This window comes from Balaenoptera borealis (genome assembly GCF_965194805.1).
Source record: "Balaenoptera borealis genome assembly, chromosome: 6".
NCBI lineage: Eukaryota > Metazoa > Chordata > Mammalia > Artiodactyla > Balaenopteridae > Balaenoptera > Balaenoptera borealis.
In genome coordinates this window covers 9,055,172-9,069,421 of record NC_138863.1, presented here as the reverse complement: position 1 = coordinate 9,069,421, position 14,250 = coordinate 9,055,172, and the positions used below count along the sequence as shown (strand labels likewise).

General features: G+C 39.2%; 1 protein-coding gene across 14 annotated transcripts in view; it reads left to right on the top strand.

Annotated features, from left to right (window-relative positions):
* Positions 1-14,250, top strand: part of LOC309630686 (nuclear body protein SP140-like) — a 77,295-nt gene that overhangs the window by 12,523 nt on the left and 50,522 nt on the right. For 12 of the 14 annotated variants that reach the window (XM_082396166.1, XM_082396171.1, XM_082396175.1 and 9 more), the window contains 4 exons: positions 2,574-2,751; positions 3,655-3,823; positions 8,471-8,554; positions 11,935-12,018. In XM_082396166.1, coding sequence (XP_082252292.1) covers positions 2,574-2,751; positions 3,655-3,823; positions 8,471-8,554; positions 11,935-12,018 — 515 coding nt within the window. The remainder of the gene's footprint in view (positions 1-2,573; positions 2,752-3,654; positions 3,824-8,470; positions 8,555-11,934; positions 12,019-14,250) is intronic. The other 2 variants (XM_082396167.1, XM_082396176.1) reach the window with 1 other exon arrangement.

Below are 14,250 nucleotides of genomic sequence, written 5' to 3'. Positions count from 1 at the left end.
AAACGCCCAAAGGTGAAGACCATTTTTCTGAGTCATTTACATTTTTCTTAAGAGGAAACCTCTAGTTTCTTGCCTGGATGCAGGAGCTCTGTATGGTGGGGTCAGGGAGGAGTTGGGGAGCACATTGTTTTGTATTTTCTCCTTTCAAACAATCCCTCTGTTTTCATTCTTGCATCTTCTTCCCCACCTCCACTACCTCCCCAGGGGCCTGTAAGACACACTGGGCCCCTCTCTGACCTCTAGGAGGATCCTCCACCAGCAATAATGATGAATGCTCTGACCACTTTTTCTTTTGCAGACTTTGGTTTAAGTTTTTCATCCAATCGTCTTCTCTTTGTCATTGTGACTCTAATTTCTTTACTGTCATTTTAGAGGGCTCTCCAGTGAGAGAGGGGGAAAGCACTTGTTTTCAATCAACTATCTTTAAGCAAAAACATTTTTTTTAAGGAATTCAGTGAAGGAATGGATTTTATTCTATCCTGATGCATATTTGGAGAATGGGAAGTTCCAATGACCCTTTTATGGTGGGATAAAAAAATCCTATGAGTCTTCACAACTTTTAGAAATACAGAGAAGTTTATTAAGACATTATCAGCAAGGGGAACAATTTATCAAGTAAGAATCAGAATTATAAAGCTTTTTGAGTCTCTAAATTACTTCTCACAGGTATGGTTATGTTTGAAATCCAGAGGTCTTATATTTCTTCATGTATATAACACTTCCACAGGCAGGTTTAGATATAGAGCAACCTGTCCTAGTTTTGAATATTCACACAAGTCTCTATATTAGACCAAAGAAAAAGACGTATTCTCAATATTAATTGAGACTTTATCAGAGGAGTGTCTTTGACCTAATTTTATGATGTGGAATGCCATTCCTGCCTCTGCAGTTACAGATGGGAGAGGTCTAGCTCCTTTACACCTTCCTGAGATTTATTCTATTTGTTTTTAACTAAGAAGACTTGCAGTTCAGTGGTAGGTTCTGTAGTATTATCTCAGTTTGTTTTTTTATTTCTTTGTATGTAACTTTTTTTTTTTTGTAATGTGTATTCATCAGGGCTCTTCAGAGAAACAGAACCAATAGGCTGTATGTGTGTGAGTGTGTGTGTGTGTGTGTGTGCGTATAGAGAGAGAGAAAGAGATATTTATTGTAAGGAATTGGCTCACACATTAATGGAGGCCAGCAGGTCCAAAGTCTGCTATGCACCAGCAGGCTAGAGACCCAGCAGAGTCTCTGAAAGCAGTCAGCTGGAGAATTCCTTTTTACTCAGGGAGGCTGGTCTTTTTGTTTTATTTAGGCCTTCAGCTGACTGGATGAGGCCCACCCACATAATGGAGGGCAAACTGCTTACTCAAAGTTCACCAATTTAAAATAAAATGTTAGTCTTATACCCCAAACCCTCCACGTTGAGACATAAAATTAACCATCTGAGTTATCATATAAATTCCTGTAAAGCTTTTACAATTTTAAAATTCAATGTTTTCCGTAGAGAGTTTGGGTGAAAGTCTTTTTACAGTAGTTTTGATTAGCACAGGGTAAACTCTTTCACTTCTATGTACAAGCCTTCCTTAAGCCCAGTGTATTCTTCTATTGCACCCTTGATTATTCTCTAAGTAAATAAATCCCATCTATTCTGGTCCTTGCACAAGAACATCATTTTACACACGTTGGCCCTCCATTGAGTACCTATCATCAAAAAGAATGCAAATAACAGATGTCGGCTAGGATGTGGAGAAACGGGAACCCTCCTGCACTGTTGGTGGGAATGTAAATTGGTGCAGCCACAGTGGAAAACAGCATGAAGGTTTCTCAAAAAACTAAAAATAGAACTACTGTATGACCTAGCAATTCTACTCTTGGGTATATATCTGAAAAAAACAAAAACACCAGTTAGAAAAGATACATGCACCCAAATGTTCCTAGAAGCATTATTTACAATTGCCAATATAAGGAAGCAACCTAAGTGTCCATCAACAGATGAACAGATAAAGAAGATGTAGTGTATATGTATGCAATGGAATACTACTCAGCCATAAAAAAATGAATGAAATTTTGCCAGTTGCCACAACACGGATGGACTTGGAGGGCACTATACTACGTGAAATAAGTCAGATAGAGAAAGACAAATACTGGATGGTATCACTTATATGTGGAATGTAAAAAAATACAACCAACTAATGAATGCAACAAAAAAGAGGCAGACTCACAGATATAGAGAACAAACTAGTGGTTACCAGTAGGGAGAGAGGGGGAAGCGGGAATTTAGGGGTGATGGACTGGGAGATACAAACTATTGGGTGTAACATAGGCTACAAGGATATATTGTATAACACGGGGAATTATAGACCATATTTTGTCATAACTGTAAATGGAGTGTAACCTTTAAAAATTGTATAAAAAATATATGTAGTAAATATTCATGTAGAAAAAAGAATAGTCATTATAATATATAATTTCATATATAAAAACATTCAGAAGCTGTAAAAAATAAATAAATAAAATAAAATCTTCTGACCTCCATGGGCCTCTCGGAAACTCAACGTCTACTTTCATATTGTGTCTTTGTTTCTCAGAATGATCACAGGGGACCAGAACCCAGAGGAGCAGAACCCAGAGGTGCAGTTTTTCTATGAGTTCATATTCAGGCTCTTCAGAGAAAATAAGGTGGAGATTGCAAGTGCAATAACAAAGCCGTTTCCTTTCCTCATGGGCCTCCGAGATCGGGGCTTCATCCCTGAGCAGATGTACAAGGTAAGTGAGGAGAATTCCCTCTTGATAACCTGCCAAATTTAGGATGCAATGAGCAGGCTAAAGGTCCTCCTATGAACAGGGACGTTCGCCATCCTATAAGTTAAGAGGTGAGAGGAGAAGCAGCATCACAGACAACATCCCTTCTTCTGTAATAAACGGGGGAGGTGCGTGGCGATGGAGATGTGGCAACATTGGAATTGCGAGTAGGTAGGGAGCATCTTAGATATTTTGATACAATATGATAACAATAACAAAATTAAAGCAAATAAGTGAGTTGGGCAACATTTCATTACAAAGCCTCCTTATTTTACGCACTCGAACCTGAAGTGATTGAACTCATAGGGAAGTCGTGTCACGGTAGGATAAATTTGGAAGCAGATGCTTGCTGCTCTCTCTCCAAATCGTTTCTTGCACTTTAAACATTTCCGGATACAGAGTACAGGTAAAGGTTAACAATGGGCCTTCCTGGGGTTACTGAGGACAAGTCTTCTTTTTGTCTTTGTGAATTTTCTTTGCCCTTTGGCAACATTCACAGAAGGGGAGAGTGGTTACATGGTTTCCTGGAGGGAAGGGCAGTGGTTATTGTCTGGTCAACTAAATGGCCTCTCAGTACCAGTAAGGGCTACTCCTGAAGCATCCTGGCCAGGCTCTTAAAGCCCCCACACAGCATTCTACTTTGAACTGACTTTTATTCTTCAAAATTGCTCTCAAGTGGCCATCAATGTCAGAGAGGCAGGTTAACAAAATAAGAGTCTATTTTTACGATGGAGAATATTTTAGAAGTCATCCAAATATATGTAACATTCTAATATTTCACCAGAGAACAATTAGTCTATTTATAATCCAAGTCTCCTATAACCCATACACTCAAAGCTACATAATTCACCATTCAATATTTTTAAGCATTTTCAAGAAGCTTGTGGAAATCTGGTCCCGGTGGAAAGAGTGGTGTATGATGCTCTCAGTGAACTGGAGAAGAAATTTGACAAGACAGTTCTGGATGCCCTGTTCAGCAGAGTTAACCTGAAGGCCTATCCTGATTTACTTCAGGTTTGCAGAAACTTCCAAAATGGTAATTATAACTTTCAACAAGTTTTGGGGTTCAAGTCCACTTCATTCACTGATTCATTCATTCACTCTTCATTATATTTGACAGTTATTATATGGAGTGACTACTACATGGCAGGCAGGGAGAGAATACAATAGAGAAGAAAACACACATGACTTGTGTCCTCATGGAGCTTACACATAGTGGGGGTGACACCTTAGCCAAGTAATCCCACAAATGATTGCTCAGCCAGGACCTGAATTTGGTGCTGAGAAACATAGGATTTGAGTCTCTACTTTTCTGGAGGAAGGCATGAATTATGCCTTTTGTAGGAAAGGAAGTAGCCCTATCTGATACTTGCAGACATGTTCAAAGATGGAAAGATTTTCTTTGTATTGAAAGATCTGTCATTCAATGCAGTCCTGTGCCCAAACAAAGAATGGAGAATTCACAAGAGAAGGCCAGCACATACCCATGCATTGGGGAGGGGGCAGCATGTGAAAGCTACAAAGTAGGAAAGGAACAGTGGACCTGCAGAACCATGTGGCTGAAAAACGGAGCATGGGTGGGAGGGCTTGGAAGCTCATTCTGGAAAGGGGAGTTGGAGGTGATTTCTGAGGGTCTAACACCCTATGCCAAGGAATTTGAAGTTTATTATTTGGGAAATAAAGAAGTAATAAAGGATTTTTAAACAGAGAAAAAGTAAAAGAAGTCAGTATAAAGAATGAGATGTGTTTATTTGTGAAAATTATATCTTGTAAAATAAGAGCTATCTCATTTCTCCAATGCGATATCTAAATCAGAAAAAGGAATAAAGGAAATCAAATACCTACCCACAAATTTCAAGTCAATATTATATTTGTAGCCAGAACATCCCCAGGCCATGGGTAGGAAGGGAATGGCATTTACCTTTACTGCCCACATCTCAGGGGCTCTGATCCTCTCCCTGTACTGTAGCGATCCCCCTCCCTGGACCCCAGGACCCACATCACATGTGTTAGTTTCCGGGGGTTCCTGTTCTGAGATCTCCTACACGTGAGGCTTGCTGCTGCCCGCAAGCTGCACTGCCCACTGCCTGGCTCAGCGCAGCTCCCCACCTGCCCCCAGGGGAGGCTGCCACTGGTGCCTCCCAGACCCTTTTGTCCACAGGAGCTTAGGGTCAGCGGCCCAGAGCCAAGATGCTGGTAAGAGGGGTCAGAGAAGCCCCCTGTCCCCCATCATTGAAATGCCTGCAACTGTAACACAAATGTACCTCCTGGGGGCAATACCCACTGAGGTGTCAGGGCAGTAGGGAGATGCTTTTTCCATCCCCAGGACATGTTGACTTCATGCCTAGGCCTCCTTATGTTCTCTAAACCTCTCACCCACATAACATTTACCCCCGTGTCCTCTTCCAAAGTTGGCCTGGGCATGAAGTCAACATGTCTTGGGGATGGAAAAAGCAGCTCCCTACTGCCCTGACCCCTCAGTGGGTATTGCCCCCAGGAGGTACAGTTGTGTTAGTATTCACTTCCCATCTGTGCCTTTCAGAAAATTTTCATTTCTTGTCTGTGTCTTTCAGAATGTGTGTTTCCTTGTTTTCTGGGTTTCTCCCCACCCATCTTACCCCAGGGAAGTACTAGTTCCTCTTCACTGTATGTCTCTTTATAACCAAGTCTTTTTCCCTGACCCAAGGTGTTTTTTCCTTCCTTTCTTCCTTCCTTCCTTCCTCTCTCCCTCCTTTCCTTCCTTCTAAATCTCCATCTTCGAAAGATGTTAGGGCTTTTCTTCTGTAATGTAGGTGTATTTCTCTAGAAATATTAGCTTTCTCCTGAAGAAATCCATCTGCTTCTTCCCTGGTCTTAGTTGCATATAGAATTTACAAAACACATTCCACGTGTATTATTTATTTTAAATTGCCTTTCACTGTTTTCTGATCATTTTGAAGGGGGTTGACCACTATTTACAACTTTTCCACTGTCCATTCTTTTTTTTTTTTTTAACATCCTCGTTAGAGTATAATTGCTATACAATGGTGTGTTAGTTTCTGCTTTATAACAAAGTGAATCAGTTATGCATATACATATGTCCCCATATCTCTTCCCTCTTGCATCTCCCTCCCTCCCACCCTCCCTATCCCACCCCTCTAGGTGGTCACAAAGCACTGAGCTGATCTCCCTGTGCTATGCGGCTGCTTCCCACTACCTATCTATGTTATGTCTGGTAGTGTATATATGTCCATGTCACTCTCTCACTTTGTCCCAGCTTGCCCTTCCCCCTCCCCATATCCTCAAGTCCATTCTCTAGTAGGCCTGCATCTTTATCCCCATCTTGCCCCTGGGTTCTTCTGACCATTTTTTTTTCTTTTTTAAGATTCCATATATATGTGTTAGCATACGGTATTTGTTTTTCTCTTTCTGACTTACTTCACTCTGTATGACAGTCTCTAGGTCCATCCACCTCACTACAAATAACTCAGTTTCATTCCTTTTAATGGCTGAGTAATATTACTCAGCCATTAAAACATCATAAATGGGTGTTCCATTGTATATATGTGCCACATCTTCTTTATCCATCCATCTGTTGATGGACACTTAGGTTACTTCCATGTCCTGGCTATTGTAAATAGAGCTGCAATGAACATTTTGGTACATGACTCTTTTTGAATGATGGTTTCCTCAGGGTATATGCCCAGTAGTGGGATTGCTGGGTCATATGGTAGTTCTATTGTTAGTTTTTTAAAGAACCTCCATACTGTTCTCCATAGTGGCTATATCAATTTACATTCCCACCAACAGTGCAAGAGGGTTCCCTTTTCTCCACACCCTCTCCAGCATTTATTGTTTGTAGATTTTTTGATGATGGCCATTCTGACCGCTGTGAGATGATATCTCATTGTAGTTTTGATTTGCATTTCTCTAATGATTAATGATGTTGAGCATCCTTTCATGTGTTTGTTGGCAATCTGTATATCTTCTTTGGAGAAATGTCTATTTAGGTCTTCTGCCCATTTTTGGGTTGGGTTGTTTGTTTTTTTAATATTGAGCTGCATGAGTTGCTTGTATGTTTTGGAGATTAATCCTTTGTCAGTTGTTCCATTTGCAAATATTTTCTCCCATTCTGAGGGTTGTCTTTTCATCTTGTTTATGGTTTCCTTTGCTGTGCAAAAGTTTTAAGTTTCATTAGGTCCCATTTGTTTATTTTTGTTTTTATTTCTATTTCTCTAGGAGGTGGGTCAAAAAGGATCTTGCTGTGATTTATGTCCTAGAGTGTTCTGCCTATGTTTTCCTCTAAGAGTTTGATGGTGTCTGGCCTTACATTTAGGTCTGTAATCCATTTGGAGTTTATTTTTGTGTATGGTGTTAGGGAGTGTTCTAATTTCATTCTTTTACATGTAGCTGTCCAGTTTTCCCAGCACCACTTATTGAAGAGGCTGTCTTTTCTCCACTGTATATTCTTGCCTCCTTTATCAAAGATAAGGGGACCATATGTGCGTGGGTTTATCTCTGGGATTTCTATCCTGTTAGATTGATCTATATTTCTGTTTTTGTGCCAGTACCATACTGTCTTGATTACTGTAGCTTTGTAGTATAGTCTGAAGTCAGGGAGCCTGATTCCTCCAGCCCCGTTTTTCTTTCTCAAGATTGCTTTGGCTATTCGGGGTCTTTTGTGTTTCCATACAAATTGTGAGATTTTTTGTTCTAGTTCTGTGAAAAATGCCAGTGTTTGTTTGATAGGGATTGCATTGAATCTGTAGATTGCTTTGGGTAGTATAGTCATTTTCACAATGTTGATTCTTCCAATCCAAGAACATGGTATATCTCTCCATCTATTTGTATCATCTTTAATTTCTTTCATCAGTGTCTTATAATTTTCTGCATACAGGTCTTTTGTCTCCTTAGGTAGGTTTATTCCTAGATATTTTATTCTTTTTGTTGCAGTGGTAAATGGGAGTGTTTTCTTAATTTCACTTTCAGATTTTTCATCATTAGTGTATAGGAATGCAAGAGATTTCTGGTCATCAGTTTTGCATCCTGCTACTTTACCAAATTCATTGATTAGCTCTAGTAGTTTTCTGGTAGCACCTTTAGGATTCTCTATGTATAGTATCATGTCATCTGCAAACAGTGAAAGCTTTACTTCTTCTCTTCCGATTTGGATTCCTTTTATTTCTTTTTCTTCTCTGAATGCTGTGACTAAAACTTCCAAAACTATGTTGAATAATAGTGGTTAGAGTGGGCAACCTTGTCTTGTTCCTGATCTTAGTGGAAATGGTTTCAGCTTTTCACCATTGAGGATGATGTTGGCTGTGGGTTTGTCATATATGGCCTTTATTATGTTGAGGTAAGTTCCCTCTATGCCTACTTTCTGGAGGGTTTTTATCATAAATGGGTGTTGAATTTTGTTGAAAGCCTTCTCTACATCTATTGCGATGATCATACGGTTTTTCTCCTTCATATGTCCATTATTTTTTAAAACTTGAGAGGTGCATTAGATGTGGAACAGCTGTAAGTTTCCAGGAGCAACATCAAGCCACAGGTCACGTGAGACCCACTGAAGTTCAGGGTTCCCTGAGGGCTGGAAGGTTCCCTCTGAACTATGGGAGTCAAGGATGTCCTGGATGTGTAACTATGAGATGTAGCTCTTGGTCACTGTCTGGGATCTCTAATTGCCTTTCCTTTCTCTTCTCAGTGATTCATGAAAACTTCCATTACCAAAGCGTTGGTGAAGGAGAGACAAAGGAGACATTCAACTTACAATTAAACCGTGAACAAGGTAATTCTGACTTGATAGAAGCTTGCTGTCTCATCTACTAAGAGGAAAGGAGATCAGGGATCAGGGGACTGAGCTCCTGGGTGGAGAGTGCACCCTGGGGAAGGGATGCAGCAGGAGATGGGGAAGCCAGAGCAGTGGTGTGTTGTATGGGCTCCCAATTAACCAGCCAGATCTGGAATTCAAGAATATTGCTAGGCGATGTGACAACTAAGAAGATGGAACATGAACCCAAGAGAGAAGATCTCACTGCAACCATGAGGCAGAATTAAGGGGGAGAACTGACAGCAGTAATTGTGAGCCAGGAATTCAGTGGATCTGGGAAGGAGTAAGGGTTTGTGACAAGTCCAAAGAGGAAGGCTTTGATGTGTCAAAAGGAGGAACAGTTGTAAACAGTACTCATAATAAAAGAAAAGAGAGGAAGAGAGTGAGCAGTAATTGTGTGCAGGGTGTGGAAGAGATGGTGTTCTGTAGAAAAGAAGGAAAGGAGAAGGGAAGGAGTAAAAGAAAGAAAGGAGAAGGGAAGGAGTAAAAAGGGGCGAAGAGAACAAAGGGCAGTAATAACTCTGACTATGACAATAGTCACAACGCATAACATTCACAGACCACTAGGCGTAAGGTCAGCGCTTCATGTGCATCAACATGTTTAATGCTCACATATGCCTTATGTACTTTTGTAACCAGTATGCACCGTTTCTAGCTTTTAACCATCTTTTCATTCATATTATTACTAATAATTAATCATTAAATTCTAACACGTAAGACATTAATTGAAAATTATGATTTCTTGCTAAGTTACTATAACCCAGGTATCACTTTACCAGTAGCATCTCACTTAATTCTCATAACAATCCTGTCATAAGGGTTTTGTTATGCCCATTTTTCAGGAGAAGAAACTGAGGTGTGAAGATAGTTAGTGATTCAGTGAGTGAAACAGCCTTCAAGCCCAAGAAAAGGTCTCCATCCTTAAGCCAAATGGTCTACAATAAATTTAGTTATTTGTTAAATGTTGATTTTTTTCTCTTGGAAATGACAAATGTAAGAAAAAACCAAAGAATGGCCTTGCAGAATGCCATTAATATGTATCCTTAATTTGGATTTATACCTCAGATATTATATATTTTATAGAGGTATTAATACATTTATGTAAAATTCGGATGTATTTTAATAATAATACTCTTTTTAATAAAGACAAATAGCTAAAAGTATAAAATGTATATTAAAAAGTACAAAGTGTATCAAAAATATATTTAGAGATTCATCTACCACTACGAATAGTGGGAATGAGAATGGGATGGTGGAAGGATTTGTAATAGTTATTGGTAAAGGATAGAGGTTCAGTATGAAAGGAAGGGGAAACAAATCCTTCAACATTCCTAACGTGATCTAGGTGACACCCTACCTAGAGCTAGAATCCCAGAGCATATCAGTGATGGATGCAGATGAGTATAAGGGAAGAAGATTCATCTTGTGACCCAAATGGTACAATAAAAATCCAGGAAATGATGAATGAATGTGCCCGAGAATCTGAACAAGCAGTAAGGTTGACTGACAGTCCAATATTTGCCTGGATGACTGACTCTGAGTATGGTAGCACATACAGGGAGGGAGGAAGGGGGATGTCATGTGTTCATAATTCAGAAAGGAGGCCCCAGGGAGCCCCAAGGAACCCTGCTCCTCTCCCCAAGGGGCAGAGGAGTAGATCAGAGTCTAGGGTGAGGAGACATTTACTTACCAAGAAAGCATATCTGGTTTTTGTGGTAAAGGGGAGAGGTAAAAAAACCACAAAGAGACAGAGAAGGTAGTACACTGGAATAGCATAGGTATAAAGGGTATAAAGAGTTGGAAGAGAAAAACTAGAGAGACAAAGGGGGAAGAGCCGGAAGCCTCACTGGGGAAGAGAGAGGCAGAAATACAAGGTGACAGGAGTGGCCAAGGAGAGAGACGCCCTCAGAAACAAGAATGCACAATCCTTCCTCGGGGAGACACAGTGTTGGGAAGAGGACCGTAAGTACAAATGTGAGAAATGGAGAGAAGTAGAATGGACTGTAAAAAGATGGAAAATAAGGCAGAGCAAACATAGAAAAAATTAACCTCTCCTCCTGCTTCACACTATCCACAAAATATAATTCAAGTTGGATCACAAATCTAAAAGTTAAGGCTAAAACGATAAAGTTTCTAAAAGAAAACACAGGAGCGTATCCTTGCATATTTAGGGTTGACAAAAATTTGTTACATAGGACAGAAAAAGCATGGACCATAAAAGAAAAACTTGATAAATTGCACTTCATCAAAATTAAAAACTACTAATCCAAAGACACCATTAAGAAAAGGAAAAGGCAAGTCATAGACTGGGAGAAAATATTTGCAATGCATATATCTGACAAAGGATTGTACCTGGAATGTATAAAGAACTCCTACAAAAGAATAATAAAAAGACACACCACTAATTTAAAAAATGGACAAAAGACTTGAACAGACACTTCACTCAGAAGATATAAAATGACCAATAAGAACATAAACAAAGTATATATCATCATTAGTCATTGGGGAAATGCAAATTTCATTAGTCATTGGGGAAAAGCCACACGAGCTACCATTCGGTTACTAGAATTGCTAAAATTAAAAATACTGACAACACCAAATGCTGATGAGACTATGGAACAATTAGAACTCCTTTATATACGTTGCTGGTTGGACTATAAAGTGATAGATATAACCACTTTGGAAAACTAGCAGTTTCCTATAAAGTTAAATATAACCCACGACCCAGCAGTCCTACTCCTAAGTATCTTTTCATAAGGAATGAAAACATATGTTCACACAAAGATTTGTGCAACAATGTTCATAGTAGCTTTATTCCTAATAGCTAAAATCTGGAACCAATTCAAATTCTCATCAATAAGAGAAAATAAACTGTGATATAGTTATAGAATGGAATACTATTCAGCAATATAACGAATGAACTACTGGTATATGTAACCACATGGATGAATCTCAGAAACATTGTGTTGAGAAAAAGAAACCAGTCACAGGAGTATGTACTATGTGATCCTATTGATGTGAGCATCAGTACAGACAAGTATAGTACCAGAAAGGAAGGACTTGTTAATGGTGATAGAAATCAAAACAGTGGTTGCTTATAGTGGGTAGAAACTGACTGGCATGGTGGAAATGTTCCAAATCTTGACTGTGATGTTGGTCACAGAGCTGTTTTACACTTAAGATATGTGCATCTCAATGAAAAAGAGGCAAGCAAGGCTCTGCTGGGCCTCAGATGGGGTCCTTGGAACTTGAACATCATCAGAGTTCATCTTGAGCACACAGAGGTCTCTTCTCTGGATACTGTCTGAGTTCTGTCTTTTTCCTGTTGCTCTCTTTAGTGTCCTTGGAACAGTCACCTCTCCAAATGAACAATGTAATAAGGTTAGAAGATGTACCCAGCTTACTGCCATATGACAGACGAGGTAACTATCGTTTAATTTATCAATTCCATATTAAACCTTTGTTTTCTTGTCTTCATGGAAGCAAAGCCTACCTTCGGTCTCCTATCCTAGGCCTCTGCTAGCCCCCACTTCTCCTACCTGCCCTTACCTGCTCACATATGCAACAGAGACAGTGAGAAAAGGAATCTGAGCTCCTGAGTAGATGGAGCACCCATTGATGGGGAATATAAAAAGAGAAAATTGAATAGGTAGATAAGGTGTAATATGTGACAAATTACATGAATGGATCCAGTTTTCTAAAATCCCACTCTTCCAGGTTGAGATAGGGGATAATTTTCAATTAATTTCACAGAACAACTAAGAGGAACTTGGAAACATCATGGCATGTCAGGTTCACGCAGGAGAACTGGCCACTTGGAGGTCCCTGGTACCGTAGTCAGAGTCCAAGAGGAGAGTTTTGGAGATGATGAGAGGGGAGAACCTGGAGGATGAAATCACACAGAGAGACAAAAGTTGAATAGTGTTGGGAGACAGAGGTCAAAATAAAGTGGGAGAAACAGATGGAATGGGAGCAAGTGTAAGACACAGCAGAGAAGAGAGAAACTGAAAAATCTCCCAAGAAACAGAGATAAAAGTTGAGAGCGAAAAGTATAGAAAGGGCAAGAGTGAGAGGAAAATAAATACTAAGAATTGGGAAAAGTCAGGGAGACGTACAAAGGCAACTATGTAGAGAAAGAGTTGAAGGAGAATGGATGGAAAACAGGTTGAGAGTGAAAAGACAATAAAAGAGAGAGGAGCAGATTGGGACATTGTAGACCTGAGGTAAGAGCACTGGATATAAGCAACTTTGGGCACAAGTGTTGGCAACATTAGCTGTGAGTTTTCAGATTAAACTGTCCTTAACCATCGAAGTGGCACTTGTAAAATACTCACATTGCAATAGTCCTCTCCCTGAATATTCCAGTGATTCCTATGACCAAATCACCACCCTAGATTGTCTTCAGAGTACATTTATCCATGGACTCGAAGACCATGGTCTGCTAGATATCTACACATGAATTCTTTCAAGAACCTTTAACTTGGCATTTCAGAACTAAAAGTAACATCTTCATCACTCAAGCTAGATCTAAACTCCTCTTCAGCATTCATGTCTCAGTGATGGATCCTTATTATCTCATAGGTTTTCAAGTTGGAAGTCTAGGCGTCACCATGACTGCTGTTGCCCTCAAATAAATGCCTGTTACTCATCCAGTATAGTCATTTCTCTTCCAGAATATCTCCAAGCTGTCCATCTGTCACACCCCCAAGTCTTCAGACCTCTGCCATGGTTCTCAAAGCAACAGTCTTCTGTTCATGACCTTCCTCTAATCTTGCTTCCAACAAATGTGTTATTTGCACTTCAACTACATGGGACATTTGAAAATGAAAATTAGATTGTGTTATGTTCCAACATACTTTCTTAATACACTAAGGATTAAATAAATGTTTCTCTGAGTGGCATCCAAGATCACCCATGATAAGCCCCGTATCGATTTTCCCAGCCTCATCACCTGCCTCCTGCACTATTAATTCAATATAGTATAAACTTTTTTCCTCCAATAATTTTATTTTTTTAATTTGTATTTTATTTTATTTTTTAAAATTTTACTGAAATATAGTTGATTTACAATGTTGTGTTAGTTTCAAGTGTACAGCAAAGTGATTCAGTTATACATATATGTTTGTATACATGTATATATATTCTTATTTTACATTCTCTTCCATTATACATTATTACAAGATATTGCATATAGTTCCCTGTGCTATACAGTAGGTCCTTGTTGGTTATCTTTTTTTATATATAGTAGTGTGTATATGTTAATCCTAAACTCCTAATTTATCCCTCCCCGACTTCTCCTTTGGTAACCATATGTTTGTTTTCTATGTCTGTGAGTCTGTTTCTGTTTTTTAAGTAAGTTCATTTGTATCATTTTTAAAAATTCCACATACATATAAGCAATATCATATGATATTTGTTTTTCTCTGTCTCGTTTACTCCCCCAATAATTTTAATTGTTAAATCTTTCATATCTGAGCCTTTTCATACATTTTCTGCCTTATTCAGAACTGTTTTCACATTCTACTACCCTCCACTTAACCTCCTCACTCTGGTAAATTCTATTTAAAAGATACTATTGCAGGGAGGCCTTTCTTTAGAGAAAGCTAGAAAGAAACAGTTGAAAGACGAAGGATAGGAGAGAAGGAGCAACATCA